This window comes from Eucalyptus grandis, chromosome 7, assembly GCF_016545825.1.
Source record: "Eucalyptus grandis isolate ANBG69807.140 chromosome 7, ASM1654582v1, whole genome shotgun sequence".
Classification (NCBI taxonomy): Eukaryota; Viridiplantae; Streptophyta; class Magnoliopsida; order Myrtales; family Myrtaceae; genus Eucalyptus; species Eucalyptus grandis.
Window position 1 is genome coordinate 13,006,844 of NC_052618.1, and position 15,034 is coordinate 13,021,877.

Genomic DNA, 15,034 nt, shown 5'->3' on the forward strand with positions numbered 1-15,034 from the left:
GCAAAAAAATAGCTCAATTATTTATTAAGCAAAAGGCGGATAAAAGCAATAAAAAGACAAAAGAAGAAAGAAGGAGAGGAGGAGGAAGAAGAAGAAGAAGAAGAAGAAGAAGAAGAAGAAAATCGTACGGGCAGATCCAAAAGATTAAGTGGGACAAATTGCTAGAATCTTAGAAAAGAAAAGACATAATTCTAAAACCGGCCACTTTCCCGGTCACTTTCCCAGAAATGTTCTTCCCTCTTCTCGGAAAATGACGAGCCTACTCTTTTTTTTTTTGGGTCGGATACGAGCCTACTCCTTCAGACAGTACAGAAGAGAACGCACTCCCGTGATTGCGAACTCATTACTTTGAGTTTGAGCTTGAGTTCGTGCATCGACTGTTCATCTCCTCCTCCATTTCTGGGCTACTTTTGTACCCTTTCGTTCAGCAACCCAAATCCTTCCAAATTCAGACACTTTCGCAGTTCTTGAAAAGCTCCACAAAAGGAAAGGAAATCATGTCGGCGCAGAAGAGAGGTTTGCCTTCCACTTCTTCAGGTCAAGCAAGTCTGCTCAAGAGGCTGCGCGCCGCTCGAACGAAGTAAGTTCGCTTCTCTCTCTCTCTCTCTCTCTCTCGACGTTTTGAAGCTTGCTTGATTATCTGATGATCATGTAAGTTTAGGTTTACTTGAGGGATATTCAATAAAGGATTCTTGAGTTGAAGATTCTTGGAATGAGAAATATGGGAAAGCCTTCACCGCAGTATAACACTGATTATCTTTTGCCTCTTTACAGTTCTAAATCGCTTTCTTTCAGTTTTTTTCGGTTTGTGGGTTTGTGCTGTGGCTTTAATGCGAAAAATTAAAGACCTCAAAGGTTGCCATCTCGATTCTGTTATGCGATTTTGCGTGGGCCAATTGCAGTATCTTTTTTTTATTTGAATTGGACTCTGTTGGAAATATTTACCTATCCAGTGAGCTGTTATTGTTACTGGGTTACTTTGCTGTCCTGTTTGCCTAATTTTACCATCTTGATTATACTTTTGTGCTGATCTGATCTTCACACAGTCAAACATGGCGTCGGTCTGGGAGGAATCTTGTGCCGAGGAGCTGGTTGATGGAGGAGGATGTCCGGAGAGTGGTAAGATGAGAGTAAAGTAGGCAACTTGGACATACAAAATACAGTCTTTGTTGTACTTCAATAGCTGATCGCTTTGATTAGAAGTGGAAGTGGTTGGATGCATTTTTGACCTTCTGGTCAGCTTCCGGACAGAAAAATCGCATGAGAAACTGCTGTGAGATGTGTATAGAATCATCGTTTGAGTGTTAAAAATGACCCGCTGACTGTTCCAGGCTTTTCCTGTGAAGCAATTCCAATAAGAACACGATTTAGGCTTTTCATGTTGCTTTGGACAGTATGGATCACAAAAAGATCCAAATTTTCAATAGTGGCTTCGACATAATTGTTTCTTGAATCATGGAAAAGTGGTCAATGACAATTTGCATCTAGAAGGAGGACACCGAATATAATTGTGATGTGAAACTTGAATCAGATGAATACTTGACAGATTGCATTGTAATTCTTCACTATTTCTCTTTGCTGGACAGGTTAGAGAAGAGCTGGAGCGTGCTAAAATTTCTCACTCAGCCGAGTATTGTCAAAGGTGAATATATTTCATTTGGTTTGTTGGCTGTAGCTTATCTGCATCAATTAATTCCTATAGTAGAATTTCCGTGTGTATTGTCTTGCCAACTAAAAATATCATCAAGTGTCATAAGCCATCAATCCGTGATTCTGTTCAGCAAAGTGTAATATTTGCACATACATTTTTTTTGTTAAACACTGAAAGGGCGGTGCATTTGGAGATTGCTGCTAATCAACTTTACTTGCTTCTTCCATCAATGTACTAAATAAATATGTATTACAGCTTTATCTTGACTTTTCATGTTGCCTTAGACTAAGGGAATGCACTTGATGAGTTGTATCTATCTTTTTATACTGTAATTAGGTCTGACATTCATTTGTACTAGACTGAAATGCTACATACGGATATTTGTCTCGTTGTTATGCAAAAGTCCACAAGACTGCAGTTGCTCACAGTGTCTATTTTTTCATGGTGTAGTTGCCCCAGGACTGGTCTCGAAGGTATAGTGCACTCGTTGCAAAATGCTGTTCAGAAACTGGTAAGTTAAACTGAGTTTGTAAAATTTTCACTTCGGCTCATACATATTTTTGTATCTCCTTCAACACTATAGATACGAGTTGTTTATCTGCATGTCATGAAGTGATTGGGTGAACTTATCGACCTATAAAGTTGGTCGCCAGCTAATTGATTTATGCCGACAGTTTGAACAGCATATATTTAGCACGAACTTCACAGAATTTCTTCTTTTTTGTAAGTAAATAATTCGTCTTATCGGAAAACCTGTGGAAAAGAAAAACATGGGAGGACTACATCCTATACAAATCCATTACAGCATTAACGTCTTACATAGACAGCTAACATCAAGGTGGCAAACCTTCCCATTGATTTGAACTTTTGGGGTACATTAACCTGTCATCATAGAGTACATATTATCCATTGTACGACGACCCTTCCATTCGGCACCATCGGATCACTAAGGCTGACTTTTGTCCCTGCTCAATGGGAAGAAAGGTAGATCCTTTGGAACAACTTGGTATAATAGAAAACCTTATATCTTTAAATTAATTCGTCAAGTTGACTTTCAATCTAATGACACCACACACCAAATGATAACATGCCAGAATAACAAGATGCGAGCTCAAAACCATGCCCCCAGATTACAGCAATGTTAGTCAACATGACCTTGCCAATTTCGACACAAACACTTGACATCACAGTACTTTCCCAGGACATGCAAGCTTGAGGAGTTACATATTTATGCTTCACTAAGTTCCTCTCTCTTTATAGATAATAAATTGTTGTATTCCAGGCTAATTTCCTCACTAATACCTTCAAACTATTCCCCTTCATGTTCTACAAGGCCCAAGTAAATTCATCTTTCCAGTCAAATGTAGATCTAGGACATGAGAGTAGCTTGTAAAACTTGTTCCCAAAATCTGCTTTGACAATACATACTCAAAGAACAACTGCATTCGAGATTATTCATATTGTCTATAGAGCACACAAGCGCTATCAATGTCCCACCAAATTTTCTTCCTGTCCAATGTGGGCAACCTATAATGAATTGCCAGCCACGGTATAAAGCCATATGTTGGCACACAAGCCTAAGCCAAGTCAATTTGCTCCCACATACCTCACTGGCTTCTAAGCCTCCTTTACAGAGTTTGGAGCAATCAATCCACACAACGCCATCTGAGTTCAAGCAAATCATCAGAACTTGCTGGAGGCCATCTCCATTCATTTGCCTCAATAACATCTGCAACTGTGGCTTTGTCACCTAAAGCTGAATCATAGCCATTCTTAAACACATGATAAAGCTTTTCAGGGACATGAAATGAAAGGTGAAAACGAAAATGCTTAGGATTGTTCATATTAGCTATATAGACAACTGCTGTTTGGTAAACACTGTGATTTCAAAGTGGCTGAAGAACTTAGCTCGTTCAGTAACTTGATATTTAGGAGGAACACGATAGGTTTTTCAACCATTTTGGCGGAATGGATTGGTTTTGGATCCCTTCTGCTTAAATTTTTTATTTCTCCAACTTTGGTAATTCTGCTGTTGGTGGTATTAAACAGGAGGAAGCAGCGGAGCCTGCAAACAGTCACTCTCCCCACCGCAGAAGGTATGAATGCACTTCCCACCGTGATGCCATTGAGAAAGGTTTTTAGTGTAGTATTGACCCGGCTATGCATTGTTGGTTTGGAGGAACAACTGTCCTACCTACCACTGCCACCCCGCAGCAAGCAGTCAGACTCTAGTGAGTGTTGGGCCACAATGACTTGGTCGTCCGCCAAAGTGCTAATGCTCCAATTTAGAACATAACTTTTGTAGCTTGAGAGCAGTGAACCATTTTATTTTATTTTTTTATAAGTTTGCGTTATTAAACTCTCTCAGACAAGTGATCTATTTATCCTTGTAGTTTCTTCCGCCAGTAAGATTTGCCCAAGTAAGTGTTTGTTAGTTAGACTCTCTTTATCGTTTCTTTTTTAATTTTGTTCCTGCATACCTGTTCCTATTTCTAATGGTTGCTTTCTGGAGAGAATGCAGGGCTAATGCTAAAACAACAGCAAAGACTGATGCCAGAAACTTAAAGCTTCAACTTCAGAATAAACTGTCACTTCCGCTATTTACTGGAAAGAAAATAGAAGGAAAGGAGGGTGCTCCCATTCGCGTTGCCTTGATTGATGCAGATACAGGAGATGTCATTACATCAGGCGTGGAATCCTCCATTAAGTTGGACGTAGTCGTGCTTGAAGGTGACTTCAACAAGGACGATCAGGACAACTGGGCTCAAGAAGAGTTTGAGAAGTACGTGGCTAAAGAACGTGCGGGAAAGGGGTCTCTTTTGACAGGAGATCTCCTTGTGACGCTCAAGAAAGGTGTTGGGGAGCTGGGTGATATGATATTTACTGACAATTCCAGCTGGAATAGGAGTAAAAGATTCAGGATAGGGCTTAAGGTGGCATCGGGTTATTGTTGGAACACACGAATCCGAGAAGCAGTAACAGATGCCTTCCGTGTCAAAGAACATAGAGGAGAATGTGGGTCCTTTGTAGTCTTTTAACAGTACATAAACCTTGTCCTTCATCACTGACCATAAACATGTTTTTGGACATCCAGAGTCCTCATTTTTTTAATTGAGAGATTAATTTCATGCGGACCTTTACATTTCAGATGAAAATTCGGATAAATAAGTGATGCTTGGATTCTTTGTTATTAACAAATGTTTGAATCAGTCTCAGGAGAGAGTTCGCACGCCTGTCAGAAGTTTGCTTCTTCTTGTTTTTCTTATGGTGACTGGGACCTACATTCTCTTCATTTTACAGCATCCCAGAAAAATTATCCACCTAAATCTGATGATGAGGTCTGGAGGTTGGAGAAGATTGCCAAAGATGGGAAATGTCACGAAAAACTGGTGAAAGTCGGAATACATAAAGTGGAGGACTTTCTTCTTCAACTGTTTACGGACTCCGACAAGTTGAGAGAGGTAAGCACTTAGTTGATGATTCTCTATTAAGGTTTGATTGACTACAAAAAATATAAGTCTTTTGTGTTCACTAATCATAGATTCTTGGGAAGAGCATAATCCCGAAGAGCTGGGATAGCCTAGTTCGTCATGCAAAGACTTGCCAAATAAGTCGGATACTTTATTTGTACTATCTTGATAGCATGAGGAAGCGTGGTGCTCTATTTGATGCTGATGGTAAACTGATCGGCCTAATCAAAGACAGGGTATATGTCGCTACTCATCAACTTTCTGCCCAAGAGAAGGTAAGCGACTAGTTCCTACTGTGTTTTGTCAATCCAGTTCATACGCTACCCACCATCATGCTGAGTTCATAAACTATGTCCAATATTATCTATGTAATCAGTAATTTGATGTTTACCCGTAGCTATGGAAACTTCAAACAAGGAGTTGGTTGGACATACGGATGCTCTTTTTTTTTCATAAATATTTTTACATTGGCTATTAAATGGAGACTTTCTACCTTCATCTTTTTGAATTGTTAGCTCTATTTGTAATGCCGGGGATGTCCCTAAGTTGATGTACTTCATATGCTCTGTGATACCTACATTTTCAACCTAAATAAACTAATAATGAAGTCCCTGAGAGGGGACTAAAAAGAAACTCTGGATGCTTTTTTTAGATCCATAATAGAGACTTCCTATTAAAAGAGTGATTTTGTGTTTTCGTTCTCTGCAATGCAAAGTAAGAAACGGTGACTGTGTCAATCGAAGTGGCCCTCTGTACTCCGTCGTTAAATTTGCACCAGGAAAACATGAGTAAATTGAAGAGCACTCTCAACGTTTGATTTGGTGACATCCATAAAAATCTGAGACACTCGTCATCAGTTTGTAGTTTGAACAATTAACACATTCGCCTAGCAACTATTACTTTCCAAGTTTAAAACTATGAAGATCTTAATTACTTGCACAATACAAGTGGAAGCGTGTTTTATTTCTGATGGATTTATGAGATGGGCCTGAGTTGGCCAGTCCGCCCAAGTTGGGCCCAAAAAGCCCGGCCCACGGGAATAGGGCCCGTGGATGGGGGAAGGTATAAAAGGGAGGAGAGAGAGAGAGAGACGCACCCTTTGGCACAATCAACGTACGCTTCTCTCCCGCGTTTCTCTCCCGAAGAACAGGGCATACGGCTTCCACTTTCTTCCCTTCAAGGCTTCATCGACGGATTCTCTTCCTCCATTGACGTTGGTGTTTAATCTATGGCTAACAAGCACGCTCGAATCCGTGGTGTGCTTTACGATCGGTGATGCGTGTTTTCCGCTTCGTCTTCCGCATTGATTTAGGGACTCGATTTAGTGTCGAATCCAGATTTCTGGGATCGATCATTCCCAACATTGGTATCGTAGCCCCGTTTCACGTTTTTCCCGATCAATTTCATGTTCTTTGATTGAGTTTTCGCAAGAAACTTTCCGCACGTTACGGGCAGAAAAATCCCGACACCCGAGACTTCTTCGGCCATTTTCATGAGTTTTCAAATGTCAAAAACAAATTCTCAAAGCACTGGAGAAAGGCGACGTGGAGACGAGTGCCCGAGATGTCTCGGCGCGGCCGGGCGACGCGCACGCGCCCACACGCGCCGCCGGGGAAGGCGCTGCGCGTGGGCACAACGCCCGGAAGCGCTCGATCGCCCAGGGCGCGTGCCTCACACGCGCGGTCGGCGAATCGGCGCGTGCGCGCCACGCCGGCCGTGCGCAAGCACGCCTGCCGATCCACTGGTTCGACACGTGCTAACGCCATCATGACGCTGCCAACGGCCAAGAATCGGCCCCAGGCCGACGTCATTGATGACGCGCCGATGACGTCGGTTGGCACGGGCGGCGACCCGACCCGCGAACCGACCCGACCCGACCATTTTGACGATGGCACGCGCGTGGCAGTGCCGCCCACGTCCTACGTGACGCCATCCCGCGCACGCTGCGGCACGTGCGGCCGGCCCGCCGAACGGTCCGACCGGTCCGTCCGTCAGTCCGGTCCGACCCCGTCCCGGTCCGACGACCGACGACGGTTGACCGCGACGACCGTTGACCGTTGACTTGACCGTTGACCGACCGTTGACCGTTGACTTTGACCCCGTTGAAAAAAAAAAAAAAAGGGAAAAAGAATGTGTTTCTTTTTCAATTAAGTCTATGTGGATTATATGTAATCCCTTATTTGTTCTGCATTTGTTGCGAACAATGCCTCCCCGAGGTTCTTGCACACCTATTCGCGCAGTGACCGATGAACAAAAAGGAAAGGCCAATCTAAGTTGATAAGTGAGCTGGGATCATCGATGGGAGAGTGGTGACTTAATTGATCACGCCCTGAAGTCAACGGAAAATTCAACAGGTCATATGGAATGGTCGTCCTATGTCACGGTCGAGATGGTGCGATTTTCATAAACACTCTTCCACTGAATGGCAAGATGTGTTGAATCGCATATGGGATGTCAACGGAGTCAGTTTCTATAAGAAAATTGTGATGGATTTTGGTAAATGAATATTATTGTATTGTTTCGAGAGAAAAAGATCAAGAAATTGAACAAAAGAGGATCTTTCCAGTTGTGTCCGACTTGGTGTTGGTTGTATTGGGTGATATATGTTAAGTGTGATTTGTGGACATATTATGTAATGATTACTACCTAATTGTGTTAATTGAAAGCATTATTGTTTTATTAGATGTTCTATTATATATTGCTTTTATTATTCTTTGGTTCTTTGTGGGTAATTAGCTATGGGTAGTTTTAGAAGTTTTTGTAGCTTCATAGAATTGACTTTGCATAAGACAATTATATTGATGATAGTTTTAAGTTAGGATTTTGGAGGATGATTGGAAACATAGTGACCTTTTGATTCTGAAACCTTACTTGAAATTATTTATTAATATGATGGGTCTATGTAAAAGTGGATGCATAAATGATAGGCATTAATAATTCGTGCATGTATGTCTGATGTGTTCAAATCGATATTTTCAGCAATTAAGAACGTTATTGCTGATATGAACGGCAACAATTGTGAAATATTGAATATGAAGATTCAATATGTGCTGGAAAAGCAAGAAGCATTAGAAGCTCTTAACCATATTATGGAAGATCTAGAGGATCTTTGTGCGCCACCTTGAGCTAGTAGAGGACTGGCTATCGGCATTTGAGCCGAAAATAGACATAGGCTATGCTGGTTCTAGCTCAAAAAAGGGCTTTGAGCTCTAAGCGCAAAACGTATTGATTCGTTCAATATGTGGGAAAGCAAAGGATCAAGTCCTTATTGCAAGAGATCAAGAGTTAACCAACACAAGAGAGGAAAACGTCCTCAAGTGAAGAAAATGTCAAGGGTGAGGTGTTACAATTGTGACAAGAATGTCACTATGCTCGCAATTGTTGTGAGCCGAAAAAGGTAAACACCTCTTGTACATTTGAGAACTTTGATTATGTGTCAAGTTCTGCATTATTAGCTTAATCCAATCCTTTGTGGACTGTAGATTCATGAGCAACAGATGATGTAGCGAAGGATAAAGGATCATTTGTAGAATTTCGACGATACCAACTGGAACTAAGTGGATCTATGTGGGAAACAGCTCCAGAGCTGAAATTAAAGGGATTGGCACCTGCCAATTGAACATGCGTGGTGGACGCAACTTGTTCCTACATGATGTTCTATATGCTCCGGAGATTCGTCGAAATTTAAGTGTCTGTTTATGATGCATTGGTTAAGCTTGGTTTTTAGTATGAACTTCCATAATAGATGTGTAGATTTGTATTTGGATACAAACTACTATGATTTTTTGTCACTTTCTGGATGGTTTTATTGTACTAAATGTTGACTGTGGTGATGTCAATATGTTATTCCCTTGTTTCACGTCTTCTACTTTATATGATAATTATGTGAATATGGTGGCATGCTAGACTTGGTCATATGGGCCAACAACATATGAAAAGACTAGCCAAAGAGGGCTTGTTGGGCAATATTGAAAAAGTCGATTTGCTTATATGTAAGCATTGCCTAGAAGGGAAAACAACAAAGGAAACCATTTGGAAAAGGTAAAGAGCTGAATTTCCTCGCATTTAATCTATTCTCGATGTACGTGGTTCAATGAATATGAGAGGAAGGCAAGGGGCTGTTTGTTTCATCACTTTTATAGATGATTCTACTTGATTTGGATATGTCTATTTGATTTCTCATAAATCTGAAGCATAAGTTGTTTCAAAAAAAGTTTATGAACCTGGTAGATAATCAATTAGACAAGAAAATAAAAGTATTGAGATCCGATCGAGGTCAAGAATATTTATCGATGAGTTCAGAAAATTATGTGATGAAAAAGGAATAGAAAGACAGTTGTCTATTCCATATACTCCTCAACAAAATGGTGTTGCGGAGAGAAGAAACGAACCCCTTGGAAAAGGTTAGGTCCATGATGGCGCATGCTAACTTACTCATCACTTTTTTGGAGTGATGCGTTGCTTCCTTTATTGCCTTCATACTTAACCGGGTGCCTTCCAAATTAGTTATTTCCACTCCATATAAGTTATGGATAGGTAGAAACCGGACTTAAGTTTACTTAAGCCATGGGTTATGCTACCTATACTCATATGTCCTCTCACAAGTTTGGGAAATTGAGTCCCGAGAAAAGTAGAGTATTTTAATGAGATACTCAGACACTCGAAAGGGTATGTGTTCATAGGTGAGCAGGAAAGTGGGAGAATAATTGAATTTTGAATCACGGGATGTCACATTCTTAGTGGATGAATTTCCTTAGAGGGGCGAAATAGGGAAGATTACTTCTATTTGAAACCTTGGATCAAGATAATGATATTAGTGGAGTTCATCCAAGTGAGAGTAATATGAGATGTGATGAATTGAATTCAACTTATTCTCAATTGCAACCACCGATGTGACGACATCATCATTACCTAATCCAAGTGGGAGCATAATTGGGAATGATGTGCTAAGTGTACAATCTCCCATACGGTGAACAAGTCGCCAAAGTATTCCCCGTCGATGTTTTGACATTGAAAGGGAAACTTTTATGGTTGCTCCGCAAGATGAGGATGAGCCGATAAATATTAATGAGGCTCTTAATTGCCCTAGTAAGGAAAATGGATTAATGCAATGGAAGAGGAAATGGAGTCAATGAAGTCAAACCAAGTCCGGAACGGTTGATCTTCCAAAAGGATGCAAAGCCATTGGGAACAAGTGGGTTCTCAAAATAAAGCGAAAGGCTGATGGCTCGATAGAAAGGCATAAGGCTCACCTTGTGGCGAAGGGGTATAATCAACGGAAGATATTGATTATGAAGATACATTTTCTCCCGTATTGAGATTTACCTCGATTCGCATAATTCTCGGCAATAGTGGCTAGTCTGGATCTTGAGTTACATCAAATGGATGTAAAGACTGCTTTCCTCAATGGAGAATTAGAGGAATAAATAAATATGGAACAACCTGCCGGTTTCATAGTGAAAGGCCAAGAAGAAAAGGTATGTCGACTTTGAGGGTCGATATATGGCCTTAAGCAGTCGTCAAGACAATGATATATACGTTTTCATAATGCCATAATAGCATATGATCTTACAATGATAGATGGGGATCATTGTATATATATCAAAAGATCCAATGATCAATTTGTGATCATATCATTATATGTTGATGATATACTGATTGCCAGAAGCAATATGGAGTTGGTTAATCTTTGTCAAGAGATAGTTGTCTTCCAACTTTGAGATGAATGATATGGGATTGTAAACCCATAAACACTCCTATTGCAAAGGTGAAGGATTGAGCCATAGATCGTGTCAAAGGACTCCACAAAAGAAGGAACAAACAAAATATGTTCCTTATCTTTGCTGTTGGGAACTTGATGTATGCTATGATGTGTACAACACCCGACATATGCTTTGCAGTTGGAATGATGAGTAGTTACCAATCCAATACAGGTCAAGCACATTGGAAAGCCGTTAAGAGAATACTAAGGTATCTAAAAGGAACTGCTGATTATATGCTGAGTCATTGAGGAAAGGATCTACGACTCTAAGGCTATTATGATGCTGATTGAGAAGGAGATTTAGATGAAAGGAAATCTACCTCTAGATTTGTTCTCTTACTGAATAATGGCACTATATGTTGGAGCAGTAAGAAACAAAAGTGTATAGCCTTGTCCACGATGGAAACTGAGTTCGTGGCATTATCAGCAGCAGTATAAGAAGATATTTGGCTTAAGAGATTATTGGATCATTTAGGTGTTATTGGAAGTGCTGCAGATTTGTTATTAGTTAAACTATGATAATCAAGCAGCAAAAGTGTACACTAAAGATCCAAATATCATGGCAAGACCAAACATATAGATACCAAGTATAATTTTGTCAAGGATATGGTTGCACGAAAGGATGTGAACTTAGAGTACATACTACGCATAGAATGGTTGCGAGATCTTATAACAAAGCCAATACCTAGAGATGTGCTTTGTGGCCATGTGAAATCTCCATGACTGCGTAGATCGATGTACTAAATATTGTAATTTCCCTAAGTGTTCACATTTGATGAATTTGTGTTTTTATCATTAATGCCTATGAATTTTTTGTTTGATCTTTATGCATCTTAATGCTTAGTGCATTACTTTAAGTTAAGAAGTATGTCGGATAGATATAAGATTAGCCCACCCACACGGGTAATCGCCTCTATTTACTGTGTGATAAATAGAGATGAGACTGTTTTTAAGCTTATTATCTAGGTGATAATCGAGAGCTCAAGCTTAAAACACGTATGTCGCCTTAACTGAGTGTTAAGATGAGGACATAATACTTACTATGTCCGAAAGTAAAAATACCCCACATGTTTTACTTTATCTGTCTAAGATGCCAGATGTGAGTTCTGATGAATTTTGTAAATGAGTAGATACGTGAACTCAAGTTAGACATTGGGTATTTTGAACTATCATCTGTACGGTATTGAAAGGTGTAGACATACGCTCCATGGGAAAGGAGTTAATACCGTACGTATTTCATACTACGTATGCATGAGACGACCAATAAGAGTGGCAAAAGTTTGATCTCAACTTTTATGTGTGAGACTCTTGAGGAAAAGAGTTCCTCAATTTTTTTGTCCCCTCATGACTCTTACTTATTCTCAGATTTCTATTTAGTGTTTGCTATCTTAGGATGTTGCCAATGGTCATGAGTTTGATTCGATCTAATGGGGCATTTCTAGAAAAGCAAGCTGAACTGAAATTGAGAGTTTGAAGGGAAGAGGAAGATTGATTTTGGAGAATCACATTGTAGTTTTGTATTCACCGGTTAACCAATTATGACTGTTTTTGTGATAATCATAATTGTGAATACAATATATCATTGTTTGAAAGAGATCAAGAGAGATATAAATGTGATCAATCGATCTAGGGTACTGCATACTAAATCTACTCAGGATGTGATGCCCATTATGAGCTGCTATATATTCCTAACAGATGTATGGCAACGAGCTCTCAAAGTATGCTGGTCACACGGATTATTCACCGGTATGAATGTTGAAGAGAGGAAAAGAGGATTTTGTTTGGCCCATTATGTTAAGTGAGAGTCTATGTTGGATTTTTCTCTGATGGGGCTGAATAGGCCCTGTCCGCCCATGTTGGTTTTGTACCACCATGTGCGAGTGGGAGATGATGGATTTATGAGATGGGCAAGGTTGGCCCCGTCCGCCCAAGTTGGGCCCAAAAGCCCGGCCCACGGGAATAGGGCCCGTGGATGGGGAAGGTATAAAAGGGAGGAGAGAGAGAGAGAGCACCCTTTGGCACAATCAACGTACGCTTCTCTCCCGCGCGTTTCTCTCCCGAAGAAGTAGGCATACGGCTTCCAATTTCTTCCCTTCAAGGCTTCATCGACCGGATTCTCTTCCTCCATTGACGTTGGTGTTTAATTTGTGGCTAACAAGGTACGCTCGAATCCGTGGTGTGCTTTACGATCGGTGATGCGTGTTTTCCCGGGCTTCGTCTTCCGCATTGATTTAGGGACTCGATTTAGTGTCGAATCCAGATTTCGGGGATCAGTCATTCCCAACAATTTCTTCACTGGTCCTCTCTTGATCTTTGCATCTTTACCCTGAAGAGCCTTGCCTTTATTGCACCTTCCATGACATCTTTCGAGCACCTGACCTTTATGCGGTGGAGAAATGGGGTGGAGATAGGCGTGAAATGAATTGAGGTTTTTTCAATGGTTTTTTTGTTCTTTCTCTTTGCTGTACTTGTGTACTTACTCTGAATACATGTTCGTTCATGGGAATGCAACGTTACTTGCCAATAAAAGAACTTGAAGTCAGAGCGTGTTCTTTAGTGGAGATAAATACTTCCATTAGTCAACTTAAGTGATATGCTGAGTGATTTTCTTCCAGGAACATGGAGATACAATCGTGAAAAAGGCCTTTGATAACTCGAATGATGTTATGAAGCTCAATGGTGATACCTTTTCTCCTTCAATACAAATGAAAAGCTCGAGCTGCATTTTTGAAGGACAAATTGAAAATCTCACCCTTGTTCAACGAAATTTGGCTTCACAAATTTGCGTCGCTCCAGGTGGTCCGGAAGCTCCTCTGGCAAATGTGAGCTTCACTACTAAAGGTATGTCCTCTAAAGAACATATATTTATATATATCTCCTTTTAAGCTCATACAAAGTGCGGCCTGTGAAATAGTGATGAAAATGGGACTTTCCGCTTGATTGCCGAGCTTCAATAATTAAAAGCAATGTTTTTCAAGTCCTTATGATATGGGGTCCGCATAATATGAAGACGTTTACCTGTCCAGCTAACCTTCAATTGGACTTGCATCCAAGGAGATTTTACTTATTTTGTTTCCTCTTTGGAACTGACTCTAAGTTATATGTAGAGGATTCCATTCGTAAGTGAGGCTTTAGTGTGTTTTTAGATGCAACCAAAAATGCTCATGAACACCTGCACTTATGTGATGATAAATGGATATTGACAAGATAGTGCTATAACTAGGTAAATATTAACAGATCTAATAAGCACACTGCCAATGTGTTCAATTTTATCAAATGGTGACCGGAAGATCATATTAGAAAAAAGAAGGTTGGTTATTTTTCAAAACTTGAAACTCTAGATATACTAAGTTCGATGTGTGAAGGGAAAGGGCCTTGTCAATTGAAGCACGCAAGGATTACAAAGACCAATGGCAAGAAAATTTAAAGAGACGTGCAGGGTAAGTAAAAAAATTAGTAGCACTTTCCTTGATATCTGAATAGTAAAAGCTCATAACAATTCACAAGATTTTAATAAGCTCGAGCCCCGTGCTCCCATTGGCTTATGTTTACTAACCACATTAATGTTGTATTCTTTCTCCTGGACATAATGGTGGAAATGTTTTGGCATTGACAGGACAATCGCAAAATACCAATTTTGGAAATGCCATGGATTTTTTATTTGATAACGGTTTTCCCTCCACTTCAAATCTGCCCATATCTGCAGACCAAAATGCCATGATGTTTTTAGCCGATCAGCCCATACCTGCAGACAACTTGAATGTTCTGTTTCCTCCAGGAAATAATTCTACTGTTGGATTGCCAAAACAGTCCCATGATATCAACTTACAATATTTGATCAGTAGCCCAGGAGGCTATATAGTAAATGAGCATGTTCTGCCCTCTGGAGCAACCTATGCCTCATTATCAAGCTTCAAATCTAGCAGTAGACTTTCTCCGCTTGAAGGCATTCACGGAATGGCAGATCGATCACCCGATTATGGTACTGCCAACTGGTTGGCCGGTATTCAGAACCCACCAGATGATGACATCTTCTTTCAGACCTCGCCATATTCTGCTAATAGAAATGCTTGGGCACGCTGGATGAAGATATTTGTAGTGCTCAAGTGGTTTTGCCACATTAGGAAAAGACGTGTCAGAGTTTGCAGTTAG

The 15,034-nt window shown here is 40.4% G+C and overlaps 1 protein-coding gene across 1 annotated transcript; it reads left to right on the top strand.

Annotated features, from left to right (window-relative positions):
- Positions 1–225: 225 nt before the first annotated feature.
- LOC108959621 (calmodulin-binding protein 60 D-like) lies at positions 226–15,034 on the top strand. Its single transcript, XM_039317455.1, has 10 exons — positions 226–580; positions 1,047–1,119; positions 1,587–1,642; positions 2,102–2,162; positions 3,701–3,747; positions 4,173–4,666; positions 4,952–5,112; positions 5,193–5,396; positions 13,498–13,723; positions 14,589–15,034. The coding sequence occupies exons 1-10, from the start codon at positions 498–500 to the stop codon at positions 15,032–15,034; spliced, it is 1,851 nt and encodes a 616-aa protein (XP_039173389.1). The 5' UTR covers positions 226–497.

Bases quoted from the DNA above. Each gene is read 5' to 3' on its own strand.
- LOC108959621 (XM_039317455.1), top strand. From the start codon at position 498: ATGTCGGCGCAGAAGAGAGGTTTGCCTTCCACTTCTTCAGGTCAAGCA. The intron at 1,643-2,101 runs GTGAATATATTT...TTCATGGTGTAG, and splicing joins TCAGCCGAGTATTGTCAAAG to TTGCCCCAGGACTGGTCTCG. The intron at 4,667-4,951 runs GTGGGTCCTTTG...TTCATTTTACAG, and splicing joins CAAAGAACATAGAGGAGAAT to CATCCCAGAAAAATTATCCA.